Raw genomic sequence first — 26,914 nt, 5'->3', positions numbered from 1 at the left:
AACCATTGTTTTCTTGTGATACAGCGTCCCTGCCGCGCGCCCCCCTCTAGTGCGCCTCGTCTTTTTAGACGGGAAGTATTGTCACTAGGCCGAGGCAGCCAAGTGTGACAAGACGCGGGCCTTGGTACTTTACCACTTCCTTCCTCCTGTTTTGATACCAGTAGATTCAATTCAATTTATTTTTATATATCATAACAAATCATAACTGAAGTTATCTTGAGACGCTTTGTATATAGAGCAGGTCTAGACCGTACTCTATAGTTTAGAGGCCCAACAAGAGACACCTAGAGCAGAAACGGGCTCTTGGGTTTTGAGAGAGAGAGAGAGAGCTATAAGAACTAATACAAGTAGGATTAATAACAAAAATCAATAGCAGTGGATGTAAAGGAGTGATAATACAACTATCGGAGTTAATAGCTGTAATAAATAATAGAAATATAACTAAAATGAATAGTAATAAAAAGGCTGATAATAATGATGGTGGCAGTGGGTGTCAAGCAGGCAGCAGATGTGGCTAGTTAGCTGTTGGACTGTGAGAGAGCTACTGGGTATGTGAGAGGGAAGGGGGAATTCATACCTCATGTTGTGATAGTTTCATGTAGGCTACTGAGGGAGAGAGAGACCACATTTTTCCAGTAAATCACATTTGATCGCCCGGTTACAAGCATGCAGCCCCGCTCCACAGGCATACCGCTGTTTTGGCAGACGCGCTTCGCCAGAGCATTTTTTTAAATGGCCGGGCCTGTAGCGACGCGTCTCGGTGTGATCAGGTGCTCTGATCAGGATTTTTGGAAGCAATATCGACCGATAAAAATCACAGGGTCTATTTGAAGCCTTCCATTTATCCTGTAACATTTATTTCTTTAATTATTTAAATATTCCTAACAACATTGTATATTAAGTGTTAAAGGACCAGTGGGGATCTATTGGCAGAAATTGAATATAATATTAATAATTGTTTTCTTTAGTGTATAATCACCTGAAAAATAAGAATGGTTGTGTTTTTGTTACCTTAGAATGAGCCGTTTATATATCTACATAGGGAGCGGGTCCCCTCTAAATGGAGTCCACCATGTTGCACCAACATTTTTCTACAGTAGCCCAGAACGGACAAACCAAACGGTGTTAACTTGTCCTGCATGGACCGGAGTCGATAACGTTAATCGCACCCCTCATTACACCGACTTTGCTTTTTTTACACGCCAAAAATGTATTTCCACTCCTGAAAGCGCATGCAGCATGTCATTTGCATGATATAGGCAATAATAGGCTACTATTATATTTATCTATTATGGGTGCCGATAATGTGTTTTGAATGTCAAATATCCTTGTTTATATTTGGAATTAAACTGTAATTATAATGATTTACGGTTGGGTTATAGAAATGATCTCCTTTGCATTATGACTATGCATTATTTTGCCTGCTCTGTGCCCTAGATTATAAACCAGACCACTACTTTTTACCTTTGCTATTACCAGCAATTTGTGTATTTGTGTATTTGCACATAATGACTGTTTGATCCAGATAACAGCAGCTGTAGATTATAAACTGGCCGATAAATCACTTTTTGGCAGATGATCACTTTTTGGCATGACACCGGCGTAATGCTGTTCCAGTTGTGAAAAAAAGTTCCCTTTTTACACAGATGTCAATACTTTCTATACAGACCAGCGTCTGTAATCACATCTCTGACTAATATGTGAATAAAGAGTTACTTTGAAATTTGAACTAAATTTAGGGCACGAGAAGTGATTACAATTTGGAAAAATGAAAACAACATTTTACAGAAAGTGAGACGATGACAGATGAAACTAGTTATTATAAATTAAATGTCAACCATACCCAGTGTCTTCCCGACATGACCTGTAACGCATCTCAGAATAAATATGACTAAAATAAACAAAATAAAAGTGACCTAAAGTGAAAGTCCCTTCCAACACTGCAAAGCATCAAAGCAAATGTTTTCCTTTTATAGTAGCAGTGACTGCACCAACACATACTTCCAAACAGACGTTGTGCTTTTCAGTGGTGAACACACGGAGAAAGAGATGACTGAGAGAGAACCACAATTAAATAGATCATAGTTTAATGCTGAAGATGAACCCACACACCCGCCCTCTGTGTCCCCTCACTTCAAGTCTGTCATGTCAGTAGCTTTTCTTATTTACGGCACAATATGGCGCTCTTCCATACATACACACACCCACACTCGCTCACACGCACAAACACCCTTAAGTTTATTTAATATTATAATCCACAAATGTATATTCTTTCGTCCCATAATTCTATGTCACTACTTAGTTAAATATGTACACAATGATGAGGGAAGGGGCTGAGTTCATTCTCCTTTCCTTCTAATCAAAGTTCAATTTGAGAAAAAAAAAAAAAAATGTCAGTTCTAAATTGAATTTCCTGTTAATTCAACAGGAATCTACTTTTCAGTTTCTTGGACTGTAAGCTCCAAACAGCCTGCAACACGGCTTAACGGCGGCTCATTTTCACCTTCCCTTCTGCTCCTTTGTCTACATCTCTCCGAGCTCCATCCTTCCTCCTTAGTCGACTCCTGAGGAGAAGCTGGACTTGGAGGGAGAATTTGGCACAAGGCAGGAGTGTCGTCACAACCAGGAGTAGTAGAGGGAGGGGTTCTTACAGCAGATACCGTCCTTTAGTGTACAACAGTCCTGAGAAAAAGTTGATATAGTTGAAGGTGACACAACTTTGAATTCCTTCGTAGAGAACCACTCCAGTCAAACAAGTAAAGAACCAGGGTGGGAAGAAATACAGTCTTTGTTCCACTCTGTCGACCCATTTACTCACTCAGGGCCCTCTTCTTCTCCAGGCTTGTGAGGTAAAGTCCTGGCTTTTCCTGTTCCCATGTTTTCTCCTGTCCCCTTGTTTCTAGGGGTGTGGGAGGTTCATTCGGTCCTCTATTAGAGTGTTGTCGGGGCCCTGTGCCTCCATACACTGCTTGACTGTTGCCATGACTCCGGACAGACGCCTGTCCAGGGCCGCAAGGTGCGGCTCAGCCAGAACCGGCTGGATGGGGTCGAATGCCAGGGCCTGCCGCATAGCTGAACTCAGAGCTCCACCTTTCAACAGGTTTAATCTGTTCCATGTGGACACACGAACCCTGATGGAGAAAGGAAACAAGTTATTATAGTTTAAAAAATTATCATAAAAAAAAATGAAGAATTGAGATTTGATCATTTCCTGAGTACTCACATGCAGCACTGATAGAGTGGTGCGAGGATGCTTCGCTCATCCAGAGCTGCGTTCCCAAAGCTGCACACGGGATAAAATAACAAATTACAAATAAAAACTAAAGTAAGGCAACTGAAGCCAGAAGCCTGTCTGCACTGCGGTTAGGAGAAGCCATCAAAATGCATTAGCCACACTCTACTGGTCATGGCTCTGTAGAGGACTGCACACACACACACACACACACACTTCAAAACACACTTTCAAATGTAACGCGTCTACAACACTCCGCAAAACCAACCAGAAGAGAGAGTTTGTCCTTCTGTAGCCCAAACCGAGCATAGATTTTGTGTTTTTATTAGAACAGCAGTTTCCCTGTTATCTGATGTGCTCCTCTGAGGAGTCTTCAGGTTTAAAATTAAGAAGACAAACATCTGGTAAAATCATCAAATAGTATTTGGAGGAAACCCTTCAACTACCTCTCAAACTTATTTTGAGACAAGCTGAACACGTACAACAGACTGAGATCATGTGGAATGTAAAACTAGAATTGCCACCTTTCTAGTCAGTTCACCCAAATGTAAAAAGAAAATCCCCTCCAGCCGTTTCTGAGATATCACATTCACGAGAATGGGACGAACACGAGGTCACAGTGACCTTTGACCACTAAAATTGAATGAGTTCATCATTGAATTCAAGTGGATGTTTGTGCCAAATCTGAAGAAAGTCCCTCAAGTACGAGTACTAGTCTTTCATTTCATACGTCATCCTTCCAACAGTAACCTGTACGAGTACTAATTATTAATGTCATACTTCATCCGTTGTACAGTAACCTGTACGAGTACTAGTCATACAGCAACCCGCACGAGTACTGGTTCTTTATTTCATGCACCACCCTTCATATAGTAACCCAAACGAGTACTAGTAATACAGTAACCTGCACAAGTACTAGTCATTCATTTAAAACATCATTCATACAGTAACCTGTATGAGTACTAGTCATTCATTTCATACATCATCCTTCGTATAGTAACCTTTACGAGTACTAGTCATTCATTTCATACATCATCCATACAGTGACCTGCGTGAATACTAGTTATTCATACTATGATATACTATGTATTGGGAGGTACTAAATCTTTTTCCGGCATACTAAATAGTATGGTAATATGGGTATTGAAACGCACAGAGGATGTTGGTTTTGGTCATTTGGGGTTTACTGTCCAGCCCTAATGTTAGTATAATGTGACACTGACAAGCAGGACTGTCTGCTCAGGTAGGAAATGACTCAACTCTCAGAAGCAGTGAGCAAGAATCTGCAGATGCTGACTGAACAAAAAAGCCAGTCTCCTCTTAGATAGAAATCATGATTTGTGTGAAGTTATCAAGAAAAAACAGTCAATCAAATAACGTGAAGCCGCTCAAATGACTAAAGGTAACTGGCTGTTGTCTCAATTCAACATGTGAAAATGATTACCTAGCTCAAATCTAAAAATAGACACTATTCCCAGTAAAGGATTTTTTTTATTACCTCATTCAACCTCATCCGGCCAACTGTGATTAAGTCTTGAACGGAAAACTTTCCACTGTTGGCTGGTGGTACTGTGGTTTTGATCGTCAAAACCAAAATAACTTAAGAGAAGTTGTCCTAGTCATTCATTCCATGCATCATCCTTCGTACAATAACCCGTACGAATACTAGTCATACAGTAACCTGTGCGAGTTCTAGTCATTAATTTCATACATCATGTTTCGTACAGTAACCTGGATGAGTACTAGTCATACAGTAACCCGTACGAGTACTAGTCATTAATTTCATACATCATCCATCGTACAGTAACCCGCACGAGTACGAGTCAAACAGTAACCTGTATGAGTACTAGTCATACATCATCCTTTGTACAGTAACCTGCACTAGTCATACAGTAACCCGCACAAGTACTAGTTCTTCATTTCATGCATCACCCTTCATTTAGTAACCCATACGAGTACTAGCAATACAGTAACCTGGACGAGTACTATTCATTCATTTCATACATCATCCTTCGTACAGTAACCTTTACGAGTACTAGTAATACATTAACCTGTAGGAGTGCTAGTCATTCATTTAATATATCACCCTTGATACAGTAACTTGTACGAGTACTAGTCATTCATTTCATACTTCATCCATACAGTGACCTGCGTGAATACGAGTTATTCATACTATGATATACTATGTATTGGGAGATACTAAATCTTTTTCTGGCATACTAAATAGTATGGTAGTATGGGTATTGGAACGCACAGAGGATGTTGGTTTTGGTTGGTTTTGGGTTTACTGTCCAGCCCTGATGTTAGTATAATGTGACACTGACAAGCAGTCAGTAAAGGGATTTTTTTATTACCACATTTAACCTCATCCTGCCAACTGTGATTAATTCTTGAAAAATGTCGACATGTGAAACGGAAAATTTTCCACTGCTGTCTGGTGGTACTGTTGTTTTTGATCATCAAAACCAAGATAACTTCAAAGATAGAAGAAGTTGTCCTCACTTCATGAAAGTGGCTTCTCTCTCCATGAGTCAGATAGTTTCATTGGCGATAAGTGAAAAGATGAGTATGCGGGAAAATGTCAAAACAAACTGTACTTGAAATTGAAAATAAACAAACTGTTAACTTTAACTGTTGACTACATGTCAGAACATGTTGGTTGAATGAGGTGCAGGATTTTCCAGTAAGTCATGTTAATGCTGTCGGCAAACCTAACTCCTAGATTCCATTTTAACAAACAATATAACGTTTTTTAGAAAGAGTAATTCAGACAGTAATTTTGTACCAATGTGGCTTAAAGAGCTGTTACACAAAATGTGAAAAAAATTAATTTAAGGACAACTCCAAATTAATTTTGTAACAATTTCAGATCTATTAAAAATTACAATTTTGCCTTTTTACTTATGTTTTTGTTCATTTATTGATTTATCTTATTTTTTTATATAGTGTATTATTTTAACTATATTAATGAAATCTGCTCAAAAGGAGAAATGCTGCTCTGTTATCTTAAAAAAAAAAAAATTTAAATAAAAAGGACAAAAGAATCCGATCCAATCGATCCTTCACATTAGCACTCACCTCTTTGCGTTGTCGAGCAAGATGAGCATGCTGGCGCCGCCGTCATCCTGGAAACTCTCATAGTGATGCCGATCAGCGTTCCCAATGAGATAATCGAATACGGCTGTGTCGATGACGTCCAGCAGCCTCGGCCCCGCATCATATGGAGGCATCTTTTTAACCGCCTCGCAGTAACTCTCATCATACTCCCACCTGGATGACACAACAACACACACACACAAATCCATTGGAATCACTCACATAAATGCTCAAAAGGTGGTAAAATTCTGATGCAGAAAAATACAGCAGGAGTTAGGGATGTCCGTAATTAACCGTTTAACCGTTAACTGATATTAAGCATTTTAACCGATTAACGCTATCGGTTAAAAGAAATGTTAACAATTAACTCAAAAGCTGAGTGGCTCAGAGGAGCGGCTCGTCTCTTTAAGGAGAAAAGCTGGTCCACCTTAACAGCCAACCTTAAGAGGCGGAGCCGGAGTTGCAGGATACAGGAAGTTGGCTCCGGTCTCTGGCTCGGGAGCGGAGCGGAGGAGTTGTAGTTTCGTAGCATTTATTCACCGACAAATAAACTGTACACACACTGCTACACCTACGTTCACAGCTGTAACGCCACCAAGAACCTCACAGTCACCGCCAACATACACACACGGTCTGTGGGAAACTCACAAAAGTTACGCAGACTACGTGTGCGGCGGCGAGCACGAAGCCTCCGGCAATGCTAGAGCTGCTAACGTAGCACAAATATACACAATATTTTTTGGACATCTCCTTTTTTCATCTCCGTAACATATTCTACAGATAAACCTCGAAACTGTAGTAAAGTCTTGCTGGTATGAAGTTAATATACAGTCACTAGATCCCTTTCACTGGCTGTGACATATTCTACAGATGTCCAGACATGTAAACTGCAGTAAAGTCTTGCTGGTATGATGTTAATATATATAGTGCTGTGGAACAAGCAGTCACTTTGGTAGCTCAAAAAATTGATAAAGTTTGGGGTTTAAATCAACACTTCCTGCTTTCATTTCGAAATAAAAGCCCTAAAGCGGGTTTTCTTTGCACAGAATTCCTTCATTTGTTAACACGAGGCTTTTATTCTGAAATATGTGCCGGACAGTGATGTGGAACAAGCAGTGACTTGGAAAGCATCATAAATGAATACAGTACGGAGTTTTAATTGTGGATTATTACTATTATTTACTAATTACCACACGTTTCTGAACCTTTCTCTGTCTAAAATAAATATAAATTATATTTATCATGAAGTTAAATGGCCATTAAAAGGCAAACTCTATGTAGAAAGAAAGGGCTGACAGCAGCAGCAGAAATACAGCTGACAGGTAGCTGGCACGCTCCCGACAGGCAGCTAACTCGCGTCTAGTGTGAACACCCTAGGTGTGCATCACGCTGCCGTCACGCAAGCCTCATGCGGGCAGTGTGCCCACGGCTTTAGCCTCTGTGGTTTTTTTTATTATGTTTGAAATATCAGAGAATAGGAAAACATGTTACTGTTGTTTAAAAAAGGTCAAGTGCTGGCTGACCTTATGCTGCACATTAAGTTGATGGCCTGAGCCTATAATTTGTTTTTTATTTATTTATTCTTTTTAAATAACACAGTGGCACTTCACTTTTTGATAAGAGGTCCCGCCATAAGATTTGACAATGAAGAAGTGTTTTGTTCCTTATGTTAGCTGATTTTGTTAAGGCAAATAGTTGTTGACTTATTTTGCCAAATAAATGAAAAGCATGTTGAAATTTAAATTGGAAATTGGCCTCCTTGCTGTACCATAAATGTACCGAACCGTGACCTCAAAACCGTGATATGAACCGAACTGTGACCCCAAAACCGTGATATGAACCGAACTGTGACCCCAAAACCGTGATATGAACCGAACCATTTATTTTGTGAACCGTTCCACCCCTACTATTATACCCCCGACTACGTTGTCGCGGGGGTATAATAAATGTATACTGTATGTACCTAGAGGAGTTGAGGCAATGGACAAAGACTTTCGTATCATCGTATATTTGTAAATTCATATCTGTTCTACGAACAACCGCATGAGGGCTATGTTGCTAGCTAAGCCAACTACCAAGCTGGGTGTTGTGTGGTAACATGAGTGTTTCTCTATTTCTAGTAACATCATTACTGAAGATTTATGTTCCAGAACAGTCCAGTGACCGCACCGTTTGTCTATTATCAGGTACATATTTATGCTGCAATCTATATTGTTGGTTATACTGCCCAGTTTAACTTGACTGTGTTAGCATAACATCATGACTGAAGATACACTGTTTGTTCCAGAACAGTCCAGTGACCGCACTGTTTGTCTATTATCAGAATAAACCAACTCAACTGGGAATCCTGGCCTGTGGTCTCTCAATAACACGACGCAAGAACATACCTGTACTTGCCTGACCTCAACAGTATGTGTGTGTGCGTGTGTGCGTGCATGCGGTGTGTGTGTGTGAGAGAGAGACAATTCTAGGATCCTATCTTGCATATTTTTATGATCTTACATAATCTTAAATTTCTGAAATGTTGAAATGCAAGAACACTTCTGCAATAAGAGAAATCTGATGACGCTAGGAGCGCTGAGCTCATTTTAAGTGAAATTCTGTCAAAATTCACTCTTCAGTTATTCTGTTAAGTCAGCTTTTGCTCAATATTTAATGACCACTGAGTCATGATCAAGGCAAATTCTCTCTGATGTCACGGTCCAGTGCATGCAGCATACATGCCATGTAGAGTGATGCATTTAATGTGGAACCAAAGTTCACAATCGCGAATTCTGCTCTGACACTTTTAAACCGTTAGCACAACAAGCGGATTGCCGTGCGAGTCGCACTTTGGCGAGCACAAAATGAAACGCTGGAGCTGGAAGACCCGCCTGCGGGTTCCTGGTCAGCTACAACAGCAACATAGAGAGAGTTGTGTATGAGACGAAGACAGTGCGTCGGCGTTGCTCCACCATTGTAGGGGATGTGAATGGAAACACATCCAAAATGCTCTAAATTGTCTGTTATAAAAAAATAAATGAAGAAACACATCCGTATGCATTTGGTTTTGTTTTTTTTCCACTGTACCAAACTCACACCGAACTGTGACATTGAAATATTTCAATGCTATAAATTAAGTGGTATTCGAATTTCACAATTAGGCGTTCAGTTTGAGTTCAAAACTATTACAGCTTTCATTTTTGCTTTCATAGAGACATTCACTCTTCTACCCACACTGACACCACAACACGTTATGTTGGACATCTCTAACCACTCATCAAAAGATAAGATAACGGAGCACAGCATACTCAACCCTCACTTTTCAGTCGTCCTCCCACCCCAGGAAGCATTTCTCAGAATAAAAAAGAGTAGGAGTGTGATTGCTCTTTCAGATTAGGAAAGTATAAGTTAGTCTCTTTATGACCATGGACCTAAAATACCACCGCTATGGAAAAGCTGTTGATGTGCAGCCTCAGCACAACAACCTTTCCATTTCCTTCTGATAAACATCAGTGATTCACTAAAGTCATAGGATTTTACTCACTGAAACTCATTTTTGGACACCCACCTGGCCAGTTTCCCCTCTCTGTATGTGCGTCCCCAGGGGTGTCTGTGTTTCTGCAACGGCCAGACGTCTGGCAGCCAAAGGGTTAACGATCCCTCCATGATCTCTCCTTCTGCACACGCTGGCTCGCTCTCCCGACAGTAGTAGCACTTTCCATAGAAACATGTATTATTACCTGGAGAGAGGGAGAGAGAAAAGGTACCCGTGAAAATAAATCCACTTGACCGTGACGTCTTAACGATAAAATGTGATGCAGCGATGCAAACACGGCGCTGTGAGGAGGTACGGTATGAAGCCGTCTGCAGAGTTCTTTGAGAGAAACAAAGTCAGTAACAGAGAAGAAATGTGAAACAAGTCTGATTGAAATAAAGCGAATAAATAACTTTGACCTGGCCTCATAGAAAGTTTCATTTTCACCATTTGTTGTCTTTAAATGTCACATATATAATAAAATGAATTAAATTATCAGCAATGTTATAACAGCTTACTGGTAAAGATAACAATAAGTTACTTTACACTTATTACACGCCACTCAAAACTGTGTGTGTGTTATGTATTTATCAAAATATATAAAGCATGTATTGGCAGATAACTATTTGGTTGGATACTGTTTTGTTTAATTTAACTTGTGATTTCCCCCTTTTTGCATGCAAGATTAAAATTGTTCCAACAGAAACCACTAATGAATATAAACAAGAAGGTTTTAATGCATACATATACTACAGGGACTACAACAATCATCATATTGGTGTGATTGTATTCGTAACGTCATCTGTTAGAAGCAGGTGGGCAGCGCAGTCCTGCTTGGATAAATAATGGAGCTATTAACGTTAACGGAGGTGCCATTGAGTTATTATGAGGCGTTCAAACGATGCTCAGGAAAAATGACTATTGGGCGAAGGTTAATTACAACGTTATCATGATGTGTTCAAATGTAACCTCGTAAAATGTAGTTTTTGGCGAGAAACTTGAATAAATCCAGTTTTTTGAAGGAGATGTTTTCACAGTAATATAAAATAGATATTAGAGAGGGAATTATGACCTGTTTAACTTCCTAACACTAGCTCTAAGCAGCTTGCCAAGACTTTTTTTAATCAAAGCAAATATTTAAATAATCATAATCAATTGAATTGTGTGTTTTTATGCAAACAACCACTACAGATGACAATAACAAAGTACAGTACAGTACTGTGTACAGTACCCTCCCTGCCCCGAAAAACAGGGCTCCCCCAGAAGCTACGGTGTAATTCCAACACTGTAATTTACCATGTATATAATGTTTTTTGTGTAAAATATATCGATACTTGCAGGCACTGGGGCAGGCAAGTATTTTCTTTTGTCTGCCACTCAGAAATGTTATCTGCCACTTTTGAAATCTCTGCGCTAAATGAAGGAATAACATTTTAGATCTGATGTCATTCAATGTTCAATATATTTTACACAAAAAACATATACATGCTAAATTACTATTGTTACAGGGAACCCCTCCTCCCCCAGGTTTCCCCTCATCCCGCGTACCCGACAGGTCCAGATATTTAGCATGCTAGATATCTGGAACCAGCTCGCATCGGCTCGGGTCTTCGATGTGCGAGCGGCAAGCCGACACGATTTGCGTCTGATCTGAGGCTTTTGTCGGGGGGTAGGGATGTCACGATACCAGAAATCTAGTAGTCGATACCAATACCAGTGAATTTCCACGATTCTCAATAACAAATTCGATACCACGGTAAAACCCCCCCCAAAAAAACAATAACTACCATGTAATGTGTACATGTGTCTATATATATTAGGGATGTCCATAATCAAGCGTTTAACCGTTAACTGACATTAAGCATTTTAATCGATTAACTCTATCAATTAAAACGGTTAAAAGAAATGTTAACAATGAACTCAAAGATGAGTGGCTCAGAGGAGCGGCTCGTCTCTTTAAGGAGAAAAGCTGGTCCACCTAACAGCCCACCTTAAGAGGCGGAGCCGGAGTTGCAGGATACGGGAAGTTGGCTCCGGTCTCTGGCTTGCTTTAGCGGAGGAGTTTTAGTTTTGTAGCATTTATTCACCGACAAATAAAGTGTACACACATTGCTACACCTACGTTCACAGCTATAACGCCACCAGCAACCTCACACTCACCGCCAACATACACACACACACGGTCTGTTGGGAACTCGCTAAAATGATGCAGACTACGTGTGCGGCGGCGAGCACGAAGCCTCCAGCAATGCTAGAGCTGCTAACATAGCTACTCGCTAAAGTTATGCCCGGCAGACAAAGTATCGTTACGCCGGGCAGACACACAGCTGACAACCTGCTTAACTAAACTAAATGTGCAGTGGAGACTTTTACTGGGAAAGTGGCTTCATGTCAGCGACACTACACGCAGCATCGTAGCTGCTAAGTTAACTTTCCCGGACGGGTGAACTGGAGACTCCCGTCAACGAATATCTGTTGTGCTCCTGCAGCTGGTACGAGGCAATAATCTTGTCGGTTAACGGTTAATAATCGGTTAACGAGGGTCGTTTATTGGTTAAGAAATGTTTTCAAAATGAGCATCCCTAATATATATCCTCAGATTGCAAGCAGTAGTTTAAATTCGCTGACATGGTGACATTTCACTGGGTAAAGGCTACCAGAGGTGGGACCAAGTCATTGTTTTGCATGTCACATGTAAGTCTCAAGTCCTAAACAAGCCACGTCATTTTAACAGGGGATGACAGCTGCCTTCGTTGAATGAACAGCCAATAGGAACGCTCTCTCTCTCTCTCTCTCTCTCTCTGAAATGACCTGTGATTGGCCAAAGTCTCCCGTCACGGACTAGATTTTTTAAAGCCTGAAAACATAGCCATGAGGAGGTGTAGACGTCTCTCTCAGAGCAATTGAATTACAATATGCTGAAAGGTTATTATGGAATTTTTGCCCAATGATGCCAAAAACATTCGGCCTACTGCAGCTTTAAGCAAATTGGTGTCTACGTGTGAACATTATCCTGTTTGCTAATGCAGCATTAAAAAATGTTTGGCTCACACACAGCTCACAAAGAGTATTATCTCACAACTACAGTTTATGGACAATCCTTAGAATAGGCTGTCAATAGTTTACACAGTACAGATGAGTGCAATAATCCAGAGTAATGGGAGACACGGTGTCTGTTGAATTTTCCAATGTCAAGTTTCAACGTTGTGAGCGGCAAAAGCTAAATTCGATTCACCTCCATTGTGGTTTTAATGCAGTGAAGATAGAAACCTCATTGTCAGATAATTTAAAAAGTGGACAGATGAAACCAAAGATTTAAGCATGACTATATGCACCTAGGAGTTTTGTATTGAGGAAGCACCCTTTGAAGTTCAACTTCAGTTGAGGACTAAATGACACATCTGTGTAGCTGCTTCTGCCGCTACGATGGTGGGTGTTCTTCTGGCCGACGGCAATAAACCACTATTGCAAAGGCCATTACAGAGATGAGTCATATGAGGCACAACACTGATTGGCGGTAAGTGACAGCTTTAAAACATAACGCAACTAACAGAAGATAAAACGTGTGAAAACATGTGGCCTGGACAGCTGGTGAATCAGTCGCCAACACACACACAAAAATTTGACAAAGAGAAACCCACAATGCCATACATTTATGACGACATGGGCCACACCAACAGAAAAAGATGAGCAGTGGTCACATGTTAACATATACCTTTAACACCGACATCTGAAATTACTTTTTTATTATCACTACATTAATCTATAGTTAGACTGTGGTTCTACACTCGTCTACTGAGTACGAAAATATCTGGTTTGTCAGGTCGCACCTGTCCAACTGACGAAGCCATGGACAAGGGATGCTCATTTTGAAAAATGTTCTTAACCAATAACCGACCCTCGTTAACCGATTATTAACCGTTAACTGACAAGATTTGTGCCTCGTACTTGCTGCAGGAACCTGTGCTGCGTGTTCATTGAAATCATGACGGGATTTTCTCTCAATGAAAAATATAGTCTCATCGAAGCTTAATGACAACGTGCCAAACATGACCTAATGAGATACAGCAGCGGAACTTGGTTTACCTCAGGCTACCTTGTGTAGTCTACTCAAACAACGAGAAACTGTCATGGCCGCTAGTGATGGAGGCAGGAAACGAATGTGGAGGGGGAAGTCCCCGCTGTGTTTGAAATTGTCTTTGAAACAGCTGAAGCCGCTTTTGAAACAGCTAGACTGACAGCTGGAATGACCAGAAATATCGATTTACAACTAATCCAATATAAGATAATACACTGCGCACATCTCACAGGCCATAAAATGCATGCAATGGGATTCACTAACTCACAGTACTGCACACATTGTAAACCTGGCACCCACGACAATTACCTACACGCCCTAACAACTAAACTCTCAGAATGTTTTGCATGCAACATCCCACTATCTCCATCCATCTGGCTTCTTGGCGACTTGTCAGACTCTTAATAACACCAAGCAACATATCTTTACTTGTGGCTCCAGCTATCGCCAAGAAAACTATTCTCCTCAATTGGACATCCAGACACCTACTCTCTATAAAACAATGGTTGAACCTCCTCTCAGAACATATATCACATGGACAAGTCTCTGCCAAATAAAATAATCAAATCACAGAATTCAATACAAAATGTCTCATATGTGATCCTGCCTCTTAATCTGCCGGTGAGCTAAATGCCACCCCGTCACTACTATCATCTTCATATTACAATCCCACCTCTTTCCTATACCCCATTTTACACATTTAAACACAAAGGGACCTTATTCTCTATGTCTCTGTTCTGTGTTTGTCAGCTTGTTGTTTTCTGCCATTGTTGAGATTTGTCTGTTTTAATATACTGTATGTGTCCATGTCCACTCTTGAATGTTTTATTTGTCGTTGTCGGTTTATTTGTTTATATGTCGTTAAGGTGGCCAGCCTATTCACCCCTACTTTTTTTCATTTTTTTTTTTTTTTAAGTAATATGGTTTGACTAAGATTATGATTATTATTAGTATTATCACTTTTCTTTTCCTTCATCGGCTATTAATTAGAAAAAGAATAAAAACCAAGTAAATGTAGTCCTCTGAAGGGGGACTTCAGGTATGTAGGTAGGTACTTTATTAATCCCCAAGGGGAAATTTCTGAGTTACAGCAGCAAAAGAGGACTTAAAAAGAAACAGCTGGACTGTATTTTGAAACAGCCAGTCAAATTCAGTAAATAGCAAAGCTGTCAGTTTCACTACTTTATATTCAAGTGATAAATATACAAATGTCAGTAAGATGGTAATCTGCATGAGAAACAGAAAAAGAAAAATCTTATCGTATAGTAATCAATTTCACCCAGACAAACATGATCACTATAAGAGGTTTCCACTGTATTATAATATCAATAATATGTGTCATAATGATATAGTACATTTTCTGGACACTGAAGTGAGATTGTTTATGGATACAATTTTAATAACCTGAGGTACATCATCACAAAAAATCCTATAAACAAATCCATTATTCAAATTCTGCAGTCCTGCTCCTGTTGATTTGCAAAATTGCCCATAATAAGAAATACTTTTTTTGAATTACAAGTTTTCTGAAATTGATCGTTATCAAATATGCAAATGAGGATTATCTTATTAAATATGTGCTAATTTGCATCCAGAACACAACTGTGAACATCAGATAAAACCAGGTTCGAAATTATTGTTTCATTTTGTGGCATATTAGTCAAAGGTTTTTACATAGGGGAATTTGGATATCTCTTTTTATCACTACATAAATCAGAAAATACTGTCAACAGCAGTAAAACATTATTTTTTTTTAAAAATCAGGCTATGAATGAGGTATGAACAAACCGCTCTGTGAAAACCTTCAGAATATTTATAGGAATGAAACTGAAAGTCTGGTTTTTCTAAGTGCTGCTGAAGTGGAGATTTCTGAGAAAAAAACTAATTTAGAGAAAATGACCTTTAAAAATGAATATAGAAAAATTCCATACATTTTGCAAGACACTTGGTTACTTAAATAAAGACAATTATTTTTTGTACAGTATAACAAGTTTTCTGAAATTTTATGATGGCCTTATCTAATGCTAACTTTTGTTGAATTTAGGAGAAATCTACAGACGCAAATAGACAAATTGCAGTAAAATAAACACCTAAATGTGTATTTTGGATGTTTCTTTCCACTAGTCTGAAAGAAAATAGCCCAAAATTTCAAAATTGACCAATGCATTAAAAAATGCATTGGTCAATTTTTTGCCCGCAGTGTCTCACCCAATTAAAAACATCTCAGATTGTAGACAGAATAACCCCAAATGACATCATAACGGTTACTTTCCCACACTTCAGAAGACTCTTTCAAACCCACATATGACATTACACAACGGTTTTCTTAAGTTGAGCAGTACTTCCTATGACTGGTAAACTGATCTTTATGTGTAACACTGTCTGATTTGCCCTTTAACAAAGGAAGTACTTACTGAAGGGATATTGTATAAGTTTGCATCCGTGTATATTTGCTCCATGTTAGAACAAACAAAAACATACAAGAGGAGCATTAAAATCTCTTAAAATCTTCAGAGGCCTGAAAAGATCATCTGAAGCCAAGTTCACACCACAAGGCTTTCAAAGTGGTCAGATCTCAATTAGGGATGTGCATTTCTAGCAAAAATACTATTCGAAAATCACTGGGTATTATTCGATTATTATTCTAATAATACCCTCCCTCCCCCTGCAGCAACTGCTCTTCGGGGAGGGACAGACACGGGGGGCGAAACGACATGTTGCGTCGGCACATTTTCCCATCTAACACTATGGACTGCCGTGCGCCTCCGGGTACCCAATTCTCCTTCCTCCTTCGGGGGGAGCACGGGGGTTTGTGGAAGCGGCACACACACACACCCCTGCGCTAACAGAAAAGAGACAAATTGAACGTGCCACACTACCAGGCAGCGCGTGCAACGGTTGTCTTGTAATCAGGAGTCTTTAAGTCATTGTGGTTTTCACAATACATGACTGACCGGCGGCAGGAGGTGACACACTACAAGATCTTTCACAACGACGAATCACTGATGAGGTCAACAAATCACATTTTGTCACAAAGACACGCAATAAATACACGGTAAATGACGTGATAGCAGACGCGAGACACATTGCGGATTGCTGTTGTGGTCACACGTTTACAAAATTGCCTGTTTCCACGCGTCTACTGTTTATTCCTCTAGATGCAACAACAACTTTGCTCTGTGTTGCAAATGCAGCACATGGACTAGGCTGGGTATATCCTGGTCTAGTGAGCTGACTGAGAAAGGGAAGTGATCGACAGAGAGAGTGAAAACTGAGGTCAGACTGAGAAAGACAAGTGGACAGATGAGTCAAAAGAAAGAGGAATGATTCATGTAATAACACCAGACTCTCACTCTGGAGGTCTGAATATACTCAATTGTTATTAGAAAGTTATTTGAGTGAGAGAAGATTAAAAAAAGTGGACAGAAACTCACCCTGCATCAGGAACGTGCTCAGCAGCTGGTCTGTGGCCACGGGTTTAATCTCTGTTCGCACGTTGACGTATCTCCCGACCACTAGAGGCGCTCTCCTGAACCCCAGGATCCTGCAGAGAGGACGGAACGGCAGGACACAATACCAGAACATCATTACACAGCAGTTCTGCTCCATTAACCCTCTGAGACCCGTGGGATCTCCAGCAATCCCAACCAACATTACTCTCTTTAAGAGGTTGTAGCTGGCTCAGTTATCAAAGCTAGAGTTGAGATACTGGTATCATATGAAACTAGAAAACCTAATGAATCCATTGGTACCAACCATGTTATGCTAAGGAAGGAGGTTAAATAACGCTCCAAAGTTAGGCTAAATTTTGGTGAGGGAAAACCGGCATGACCGTTTTCAAAGGGTTCCCTTGACCTCTGACCTGAAGATATGTCAATGAAAATGGGTTCTATGGGTACCCACGAGTCTCCCCGTTACAGACATACCCACTTTATGATAATCACGTGCAGTTTTTTGCATGCAGTACAAATTTGTTATTTTCGCCTTTTCTAAAATGGTGTTTCTGAATATTTCTGCATACTGGGGTCCCTAAACAGTCTTGGAATTACATTAACTGGGTATCCCTGTAAAGCTGAGACTCTTGTGGATCCAATGAGCCCAACTGTATTCATGTGTGATGATGTTAGTCCCCATAGGAGCCATTACATTGTAGTGAGACCGTTTTTTGAAACTTGACCTCACTGTATAAAATGACCTGGGTAGTCTGGGTAGTTTCCAGAACAGAAGTGCTCGCCATCTAATCGCCGAAAAATGCAATTTTTGCAGAAATCTCCAAATGTCAAGTTTTTGAAACCAAATCACAGCATGGCTTTTTCTATGGTGTTCCTCAAGGTCTTGGCATCTTAATGTGGTATTTTGGAGGGATTATTGATCATTTTTTATCAATTCTTGAATGGTAAAAAAAAGTTAAATTTAGCACAAAATCTGTGTACAAATGGTATCAACCCCAAAATTGCTGCAACAACTTATGAGACATAATAGTTCATGGGAATGACCATCATATACTTCTATCATAATGTTCTAAACCCTTATACACTTTCAATTTTTTTGACTAGACTACAAAAACTTGACACAGTGCTGAGCTGCATCTCAAATTAATCTTCAGGTTCCCAGCTTTCAGATGATGTACACCACTTCTATGTGACATCTACTGTTGACCTGCTATCTCCCCCTAAAGACCCCCTGTACCCCCCTAAAAAAAAAGTGTATCTTTGGGTTAACAGATCGGAGAGGATGAACTTTAGACACTCAGATAATGATGTCTACACACCTGTCCAGGTGAAAAGCAGCCACCTCTGCGTTGTGTCTGTCATAGCCTGCGTATGGCTCGCCTTCAACCACGTAGTCTCTGTTATATCTACAGAAGGGTGGAAAGGACACAACAAGTAAGAAAGCTGAATCACTCTTGAGCATGAAATATGAATGTGTAATCCCATTATTAACAAATCTGACCTTTTGGGTTTGAAGACCACTTTCTGTCCCCCATCCAGCACCAGCAGGGCTTTGAGCTGCGTGCCCTTATAGCCCACGTCGGCCCGTTCTATCCTGGCAGTGCTGAGGGAGGTGAGCACAGCAGCCAGCTCTGGGGTCTCCTCGGGGTACACCTCTCTCGGGCCCACCCACTGGCTCGCTATCTCCCACGGAGACTGGAGAGTGTGTGTAAGGCGAGCTCCCCGGGACAGAGAAAGGCCAGCTTCCATCTGTTGGAGGTGGGTGATAATAACACAGTGTGTAATGATATCGACGTGTCTGCCAAATGTTCGCTGGCACTGTTAAGAATGACTGTGTCCTCGCTATCGCCAATTAAGAGTCTTGTGCATCCTACTTTATTAATCTCCCAAATGACAGCGCTGATGTTTTTATACATTTTTTAAACAAATTAAAAATAGTTGACTTGCACTCTGACCTTGCGAAATGCTCTGAGATCCCGCCGGCTGGCCGCGGAGCCCTCGCCTCCATCCAGCAGGAAGATCTTGGCCAGGCCCAGCAGGAGGAGCACGGCACACAGCACCACCATGCGCTGTTTGAGCTTCATCTCCACACCGACCCTGCCCCGACCTCCTCCTCACCCGACGCTGTGTGTGTCCCCCGCAGCAAATCCCCCTCACCCCTGATGCATGGCCCCTGAAACTCCCCGACGCCCGCCCGCCCAACCACCAGCCCCGTCAAGACGAGCTCTTCTGAAGAATGGACACTGCTGTTCCCAATCGAAGGTAAACAGGCGGTCACCTGGAGGGAGAGAAAAAGAAATGAGAGACGGTTGGGAGGGAAGAGGAGCAGCGGGAGACAGACGAGAACTAGGAGAGGGAGAGATGAAAAAATGTACTGTCAATAATATGTGGAGAGAAAACTGATCGATTTGCTGCCCCTCTTGCTTGTTTCCCCTCAGGGCGGACGATGACCCAGTACTGCTGCAGCACAGCTGAAGCCTGTGCAGGATACGCAACTACATCAGGATGACACAGTCTGCTCTGTGGAAATGTGTGTGTACATTCAGAACACCACAAAACTTTCACTGTGTGCAGAATCAACAGCAAAGTGCACTTCTGGTTGTTAAACCTGCAGTAGGCAGAATGTTTCTGGCAACATTGGTAGGGCTGCACGATTACGGCCAAAATGATAATCACAATTATTTTGACCAATTATTGAGATCACAATTATTCACTGATTTTTAGTGACGACATTTTTATTGCACTTAAAATAAACATTAAAATAAACAAGAGCACTGTTTTTACTTCCATGCTGTGCTACATCCCTGTTAATGTACAAATTAAGAGCTGTACGCTGTTGGAAAAAACTGACGATATTTTTTTCTGATTTAAATATTGCAATATGAAGAAATACGGGAATATTCACCCTACTCTTTTGTTAGCTACATTTTAAAGTTAAATGCTTCAATCTGGTGCACTTCCAGAGCAAAATTAGCAACAATAAGAGCTAGATAAACAATTGTATGTTCTTTATTTAATCATAAACACATTGGTTGTATAGATAATATCTATGCCCAAAAGTGAAGCCAAAACATCTCGATCACCGGCTGTTAGTTTAGGAAGTGCTTCATTTGATATGCTGCAGAGTTTTCTATGAGCAGAACACACATTTTAAACGTCAATAACGCAGTCGATCATGTTCATTTAATTGTGGGAAGCCAAAATTGTTACCGGTGTTACATGGTGGTCGGGCACACACCGATTACATTACGCACCCCACAATCGTTTTGCTTTAACCCATTTAGTTCATTTTCACGAATCAGCGCTGCGTTATCGATACGTAATCGGACAACGAACACTGCAAACTGAAAGTGAAAGCATCTGCTCCGTACAGAGTCTCAGCTCAGAGTAGCAGGAGTCAGATTTCACACACACACACACACACACAGGATGAGAGAAAGTTGACAGACAAGATGATGGCGGAGGATTTGGTTGTGGAAGCGAAAAGCAAAAGCTCCTATTTGGCAATATTTCAGATTTAAACCCAATGCTATAAGGGAACCGTAACGTTAATGAGGCAATCGCCGTGAGGAGGACGGAGCGGTCACAGTTGGTGTGCGTGGCGGAGCAGCGCCGGGTGGAAACCTGCGGCCTCACAGTGAAAGCTGGACCAGAGAGGTCCGGGAACACAGCCCCCCAACGTTAAAGATAAAAGTAAGCATGCTACACATATTGAGCGTCATCTTTTTTTTTTTTTTTAAATGTCCGGTGTAATCGATAACACCGGTGCTGTCACAAGTTTATTAACCGGTGGGAACATTTCCTCACCGTCACATCCCTAAGTGTACATTCAACGGAGTCAGCTGTGAATCACTCGGAAACTCCGATCAAACTAGACAGCGGTGATCAAATACGAATCAATGCTATGTTACTGTAATGCCTATTTCTCTCTCTCTTTTAAGAAACATCTTGTATTGTACTGTTTAGCTGTAAAATGAGAAAGTATGCTCTAGCTGGTGGGCAATGCTTGATATTTCCTCAGCAGATCTCAACATGGCTGCCAAGTCACAAACTTCCTCATTTTACAGCTAAACAGTACACTACAAGATGATTCTGAAAACATTTGAGGAGAGAAATAGGCATCACAGTAAGAGAATATTGATTCACGTTTGACTAGGGTGACCAGGTGTCCCACTTTACAAGGGACTGCACAGCATTTTTATCCCTTGTCCCACGTCCCACATATTGAGACGATGTCCCACATTTTCATTGGCTCTAGTTTTCAAAGTCACACCGCTGCAGGACAGACCCTTTATTAAAATCTGGCTTTTATCCAGTGACTGAAGAAAGCAGGGAAGGCTGTCATCACGGCGCTGTGTTTGCTGTCAAACTGCGCACACGTGGGTCAAGTGCAGGTTAACATTTCACCGTCTTTGCTACGCTATGCACAACGGGGAAAATTGTTTGTCACCGAAAAGTCACGTGCTCTGCAGATTTATGTTGTAAAATACCACAAAGAAAAGGAAGAGCAGCTACAACAAAGACTGTGAAACTACTTATAGAAATGTTTATTATTTAGGTTAGATAGAAATTATATAAAATTGTAGACTACCCCACAGCCTTGGTAACGTGTCCCACATTGTCCCAGACAAACATACTCTTTGTCCCACATTTGGTTTGTTGGGATCTGGTCCCCCTAAGTTTGATCGGAGTTGGTAAGTGATTGACAGCTGCTCAGAGACGGCAGACTCCAGGTTGGCTCTGATTGGTTGTTTTCCCTCTGGTCTGCGAAATCTTGCAGATGCCATTAGGAGCACCGGAGGACACCGGAGGACACCGGAGGACACCGAGGCACAGAAATATGCCAAAACATATTCTACCTACTGCCACTTTAACTGAAGATGCTGCTATAGACTGGGGCTGTGTGACAGCATTCAGACCTCCCTGTGTCAGGTCCCCTCCATCTCCAACACTGTGGATGTGGGAACAGGAGGAACTCTGTCTCTGTATTGGCTGTTTCCAGGCAGCAGATGATGGACAGGTAGTCCTGCTGTGGTGCAGTAGAGAGGGGGTCAGATGAGGTGGTGGACCCGGCTCTGCTGCTTTAAACGGGCTAACCTTGCAGAAGATAACCCCCCCCTCTCTGATAATGTTGAATCCTCCTGCCTGCTAACTAACAGCTGGAACAAACCGAGCTGGGCCTTTAACTGACTCATGTTGTCAGCTTTTAATCACCGGCTGTTAAAATCAATACAACTGCCACGTTCAACTGCCAGTTGACCGACTCCTGCTGCTACACTAGTGATGTGTTGGTCGCGAACGAGCCGGTTCAAAGAGCCGGCTCTTTTAAGTGAACGACAAGAGCCGGCTCTCGTCCGAGAGACGTTTTTTTTCTTTTCTTTCTTTACTTAATTCAAGGATGATCTTCTCCGTGGCACGTGCAATCCATGCACTGACTGTGACTGAATGTTGTGTTAATGACGTGCGACCAATCATGTGATGACAGACAAGGATCATACCATCAAGCCGGGAGGGGCGGGGGTGGGCGGCACGCTGACGGTCTACGGGTACAGAGCAGGAGGGGTGGTACGTGTCCACAGGGACGTTTTTTATCGCGAGGGGACGCAACGTTTCCCAGCATTGGACGCTTGGTGGGCTGTCACTAGACACAAGGCTCTCCCCACCTGATTGGACGAACGCTTTCCCTCTGTGGGCTGCTGCTCCCAGCTTTCAAACCGGAAACAGTATAAAGGCTCGTTTGGAAACTTTCTTCTCTTATTTCACGAAAATAGTTCACCGAAATGTGTTTCTGAAAACATTTGAGGCGAGAAATAATCCGTGCAGTTGGTGAATCTGTCTTTATTTTGGATCGACAACGTTTATTTTAAAAGACCAGCATGCTGCTTACATTGACAATGAATGGGAAGCGTGGAAAGCACGGAGCCTGTGGACACGTACCAGGAGAGGAGGAGAGAAAAAGAGAGGAGTGCGGTGCGCGAATAGCAGACAAGATGAGTGACAGTCTGAAACGAAGCAGCATGTAAAATTATGGTATTCTGGAAATTATAAGGTTTAGTATAATTATATTGAATAATTTAAGTGATATATGTGCACACATGGCTGCACGTTGGTGCAGTGGTTAGCACTGTCCCTTCTGTGTGGAGTATACATGTTATCGCGTGTTAGCGTGGGTTTTCTCCGGGTGCTCCGGTTTCCTCCCACAGTCCAAAGACATGCAGGTTAGGTTAATTGTTGACACTCGTAGGTGTGAATGGTTGTCTGTGTCAGCCCTGTGATAGTCTGGCGAACTGTCCAGGGTGTACCCCGCCTTCGCCCAATATCAGCTGGAATCGGCTCCAGCCCCTCCGCGACCCTTAACAGGATAAGCGGTTGCAGATGGATGGATTGCAGATGGATGTGCACACATACTAATCATAGGTCAAAACAGCTAAAGCTAAATTTGGCTGAATTATAAAAAGGCAGAAGTGAAGTAAAATGAAGAGCCATTTGTAGGAGCCGAAAGATCCGGCTCTTCTTGGTGAGCTGAGCCAAATGAACCGGCTCACTAAAAAGAGCCGGACTTCCCATCACTATGCTACTAACGTTAGCACCAACGGTTATTCAAACAGCTAGCAGCTTACTAGCTAATAACAAGCTAAAATATGCTAATACAATTAGCTGGTTTGGCCACGCAGGCAATCTGACACACAATCAGCCTTTCATGATGTCGCTGCCTTTTTTTAACAGCAGAGAGGAAACGGCTGGCTGCATTAGATGCTCTCTATGACGGCGTTATCTGTCTCCTGTTTCTGTAACTGACATGTTCACATCCAGTGTTAGCTCGCGGTTAGCTGTCTGTTAGCTCGCGGTTAGCTCGCGCTGCACACCTTGCTGGGCTGTGTAGGTGAGCTAACAGCTAGCTGCGTCGTCTCTGTTGTTTTTACTGGCTGAAGACCAAAAGATCACTTACCTTATAATAACACTAGGACAACACGCCGTTCAAGACAAAATGAGCTTCCACAAAGTGTCCACAGAAAGTCCCCTATGATGTTTATGTTGTTAAATATAATAGATTGTCCTGCGGTGGTGGTTTATCATATTTCTCTCTGAATCCCCTGATAGATCCTGGTAGCTCCCTCTCTCCTCCTCCTCCTCCGCCCTTTTCCTTCTATTCCTCCTCTCTCTCTCTCTGCTGTGTGTCCACTTCCTAAACACTTCCTCCTCCTGTAGGAGCTGCAGGCGGCCAGCAGGAGGCAGGAACACACTGTAACACACTGTGGAGGTCCATAAACACGCTGGAGATGAGGCAGAGAGAAAGATGCAACAATTACAATACAGTTACCCTTTAAAGGTCCCATATTATAAAAAAGTGAGATTTTCATGTTTTTTTATTATAAAGCAGGCTTAAGTCCTATATAGATACTGTGAAAGTATCGGAACACTCAGGCAAATACACAAGCCCGTATTCAGAAACTCGGCATTTGAAACAAGCTGTCAGGATCTCTGTCCATTTGTGATGTCACAAATATACAATATTTAGACCATTACACAGATTTAAATGTTAACATTCTAAATGTGTCCCAGTTTATTCCTGGTTGCAGTGTATGTGAATGTCATCAGCTGACGTAACACATGGACCCAAGCTGTTGCCAGGCAACGCAATTCTGTTGCAATTCCGTTGCAATTCCGTCAAAATGCGCTAAAACGGAGCGTTTCAGACAGAGGGTGAATACAGGCTTATTCAGGCCAACAGTATGAGGAAAATAAAGTTTTTTTTTCCATAACAGCATGTAAACATGTTCTAGTAGAAACACAAAATACAAGTATGAACCTGAAAATGAACATAATATGGGACCTTTAATACTAAATCTGTCTAGTTCAGACCAGACTGATTCAACCAAAGAACAGTTTCTTACTGCAGGCAGTCACTCTCATCAGTCTAACCCTGTAACACCAAACATCCTCTGTACTTCACCTTACCTGTAAATCATATATTTTTGTAGTTTATACCTTTTTTTTCTTTTTACAGGTAAATATCACTGTCAATATGAACATAAGCATGCTGTACTGTATATACTGCCACATGAACTACCTCATCATGATGTGTGAAGTGGTGCAGTCCTGTTTTGCCCAACTGAGACAGCTTACTAAGATCAGGTCATTCCTCTGCTGATTTAGAAAAGGTCATCCATGCTTTCATCTCCTCCAGACTTGATTATTGCAATGCACTTTATTCTGGTATCTGGCAGCAACATCCAACGACTACAGTTATTACAAAACGCTGCTGCCAGGCTTTTAACTCGTAGTTAGAGAAGTGACTACATCACACCAATCCTTGCTGCCCGTCACTGGTTTACCTGTGAGTTTTAGAATTGATTTTAAGATTTTACTGCTTGTTTTTAAAGCCTTGATGGTTTGGCTCCTGATTGTGCACTGTTGTAACTATTTATATGATTTTATTTTGTTTACATTTTAAGTTCTGGGTGTTAATTATTTTTATCATGCTTTTATTGGAAAGCACTTTGTAACCTTGTTTTGAAAGTTGCTATATAAATCTAATTATTATTATTATTATTATCATGTATATAAAGCAACCTATTACATTAATCATTCCACATTTATTCCAGCACCCTTTGCCTTCTGAAATATTACATATATATATGCTTTTAGAATTGATTTTAAAATATTACTGATTACTTTCTAAGCCCTGACAGGCCTCGCCACAAGTTATTTATCAGATCTGTTATTGCCCTATGTCCCTTCCCGCACTCCGAGATCCTCGGATGCATCATTCCTTGTGGTTCCAAGGTCCAGATTTATACTCAAAGTTGATAAAGCCTTTGCAGTCAACAAACCAAGACTATGGAATAACCTGCTGGAGGAGATCAGGGCTATGCAAACTCTGTCTCGTCTTTTTAATCACCTTTTTAGAATTGCTGAAATGTTTTATGACATTTGAGTTGTTTTACTCTCTGGGTTTTTATGTGTTGTTATTGGCTTTTAGTACATTTCATTATCCGTGTGTTTTAAATGTGTTCTGTTTTTTATTGTAAAGCACTTAGTACCTGTGTTTTGAAAGGTGCTATATAAATAAATATTATTATATATTTATATTTGTACATGGTAGTTAGTGTTCAGGTTTACCTCTTTCAGCTTTGTTGTCCATGTTTATGTCTATTTCTGTGCAACTACATTGAGAGTAACAAAAACCACAGTCCTATTCCTGGTATGTGAACACACTTACGTGGCCAATAAAGCTGATTCTGATGTTTTATTTGAATAATTAATAGAGCAAGTTCTTTTTTTTTTTTACAAAAGGCTTCATAGTTCATCGAATAATATTTAAATTTTTAAATCTCTAATAAATATTTCATAGATTATGTTCTAATTGAACAAATCTATAACTCTTATAATCTGCAAATATGTTTAATTCAAAAACATTTATTTTTTGTTCTTCGTTCACATAACTAGAGAAGTATAAAAAATAGGCTACATCAAATTATTCCAACGGACATGAGAGGTTCCGGGTATATTCTCTGTCTTGTAACGAGCAAACATGT

At 41.0% G+C, this 26,914-nt stretch overlaps 1 protein-coding gene and 1 long non-coding RNA gene across 5 annotated transcripts in view; one reads left to right on the top strand and one right to left on the bottom strand.

The window, feature by feature from the left end:
• The window catches only part of LOC141768069 (uncharacterized), a 57,047-nt gene extending 47,505 nt beyond the window's left edge, over positions 1 to 9,542 (top strand). For 2 of the 4 annotated variants that reach the window (XR_012593985.1, XR_012593987.1), the window contains 2 exons: positions 8,449 to 8,514; positions 8,652 to 9,542. This is a non-coding gene — a long non-coding RNA (uncharacterized LOC141768069). Of the gene's footprint in view, positions 1 to 8,448 lie in introns of all 4 variants that reach the window. The other 2 variants (XR_012593984.1, XR_012593986.1) reach the window with 1 other exon arrangement.
• Positions 1,951 to 24,554, bottom strand: fam20b (FAM20B glycosaminoglycan xylosylkinase). Its single transcript, XM_074635964.1, has 9 exons — positions 24,325 to 24,554; positions 19,331 to 19,653; positions 18,877 to 19,124; positions 18,695 to 18,781; positions 17,358 to 17,467; positions 9,879 to 10,050; positions 6,311 to 6,502; positions 3,224 to 3,283; positions 1,951 to 3,131 (listed from the first exon to the last, which is right to left on the bottom strand). The coding sequence occupies exons 2-9, from the start codon at positions 19,457 to 19,459 to the stop codon at positions 2,900 to 2,902; spliced, it is 1,230 nt and encodes a 409-aa protein (XP_074492065.1). The 5' UTR covers positions 19,460 to 19,653; positions 24,325 to 24,554; the 3' UTR covers positions 1,951 to 2,899.
• Between the last annotated feature and the right edge of the window lie 2,360 nt (positions 24,555 to 26,914).

Source organism: Sebastes fasciatus, chromosome 5 (genome assembly GCF_043250625.1).
Source record: "Sebastes fasciatus isolate fSebFas1 chromosome 5, fSebFas1.pri, whole genome shotgun sequence".
NCBI classification, from domain to species: Eukaryota; Metazoa; Chordata; class Actinopteri; order Perciformes; family Sebastidae; genus Sebastes; species Sebastes fasciatus.
Note: the sequence above shows the minus strand (reverse complement) of the source record. Positions and strands in the feature narration are given on the sequence as shown.